This window comes from Cyclopterus lumpus, chromosome 16 (genome assembly GCF_009769545.1).
Source record: "Cyclopterus lumpus isolate fCycLum1 chromosome 16, fCycLum1.pri, whole genome shotgun sequence".
NCBI lineage: Eukaryota > Metazoa > Chordata > Actinopteri > Perciformes > Cyclopteridae > Cyclopterus > Cyclopterus lumpus.
This window is the reverse complement of record NC_046981.1, coordinates 14395103-14396242: the sequence shown is the minus strand read 5'-3', so window position 1 is coordinate 14396242 and position 1140 is coordinate 14395103. Positions and strand designations below refer to the sequence as shown.

General features: G+C 42.6%; 1 protein-coding gene across 1 annotated transcript in view; it reads right to left on the bottom strand.

The window, feature by feature from the left end:
* The window catches only part of LOC117745823 (glutamate receptor ionotropic, kainate 3), a 38855-nt gene extending 38776 nt beyond the window's left edge, over positions 1-79 (bottom strand). The window contains exon 1 of the mRNA XM_034554365.1: positions 37-79. Coding sequence (XP_034410256.1) covers positions 37-79 — 43 coding nt within the window. The remainder of the gene's footprint in view (positions 1-36) is intronic.
* Positions 80-1140: the final 1061 nt, after the last annotated feature.

The following is a 1140-nucleotide window of genomic DNA, read 5'->3' as shown; positions in this document are numbered from 1 at the left end:
AATTGTTGCTAATAACAGTGAGCAAACACTGCTTACATGGCTGGCAGGTCTGGCTGTGCTGTCTGAATCCCTTGCACATTGGGGGAAGTGACAGATTTATTAGGTCCAGTGTTTTGACTGAGTCACCGCTACCTAAAAACATAATGTACTACCGCAGTACAACCTATCCCTAAAAAATGACAGCCGACTGTTGACGCGCAGAGGGGAACCTCCGGCTCAATCAATGCACATCTGTCAGGCAGGTTTGAGCAAACGCTTCCTGCATTATTAATAACGCCCCGCTTAGGGAGAAGCTGGAGGCCAAGCCTTGGGATGACATCTGTCAGAGAGAAGCACATCTCTTTCCAGGCCGAGGTACTTCAGTCCAGACTGGCGTGAAGGGATAAGAAGTGTTCGCATGAGGGGGGGACGGAGGTTCTTTTCGGTTGACTCTCCGTTTCCTTCACCTTTATTCATCATCCATTCATCCTGCTGATTCTCTTACACAGCTGTTTTTTCTCTAGTGCGGTTTTACGCAGCTTTGTCAGACAACACACTTGAGGCTATTTTAGAACTCATTAGTTTAATTGGCAATAAACTGCCATTATTTTTGCAGCTGCGAACTGCATTTCTAAGCAACTACAAACACTGTTGGACTCGCGAATAAAAAGACTGCCAGCACCAGCTTCCCTGGTTTTCTCCCTCTACGTCCTGCATGACTGTATAGAGAGATAATAATTACTACTGAGGGGGTAAGCAAGTTCATCATAAAAGTTCCCCATGCACCAAAAGAGTGGATTTCCTCTCCCCAGCCTTATAGTAATAATAATACAATTGTGGGCTTGTCTGTGGTTTTCCATGACTCAATAAGAAATAGATGAATAAATAATAAGCTCAATTGAAGGCACTTGGTAGACATTCAAGCTACAGCTTCTTCTCCCTTACATAGAGAAGCCTCCATATTCCCTGCTCACATGCATTATTCATACTTTTAGGAATGCAAGTGTGTGTGTTTGGAAACCTGACTGATGATAGGCAATTGTACACATGAATAAATTATGGTAGGTATAGTGGCAACACAATATTTTGTCGATATTTTGGTGTTTATCATTACAACCACTTGAAAATCAGTCAAAAGCAAATGTTTTAGATAATACATGC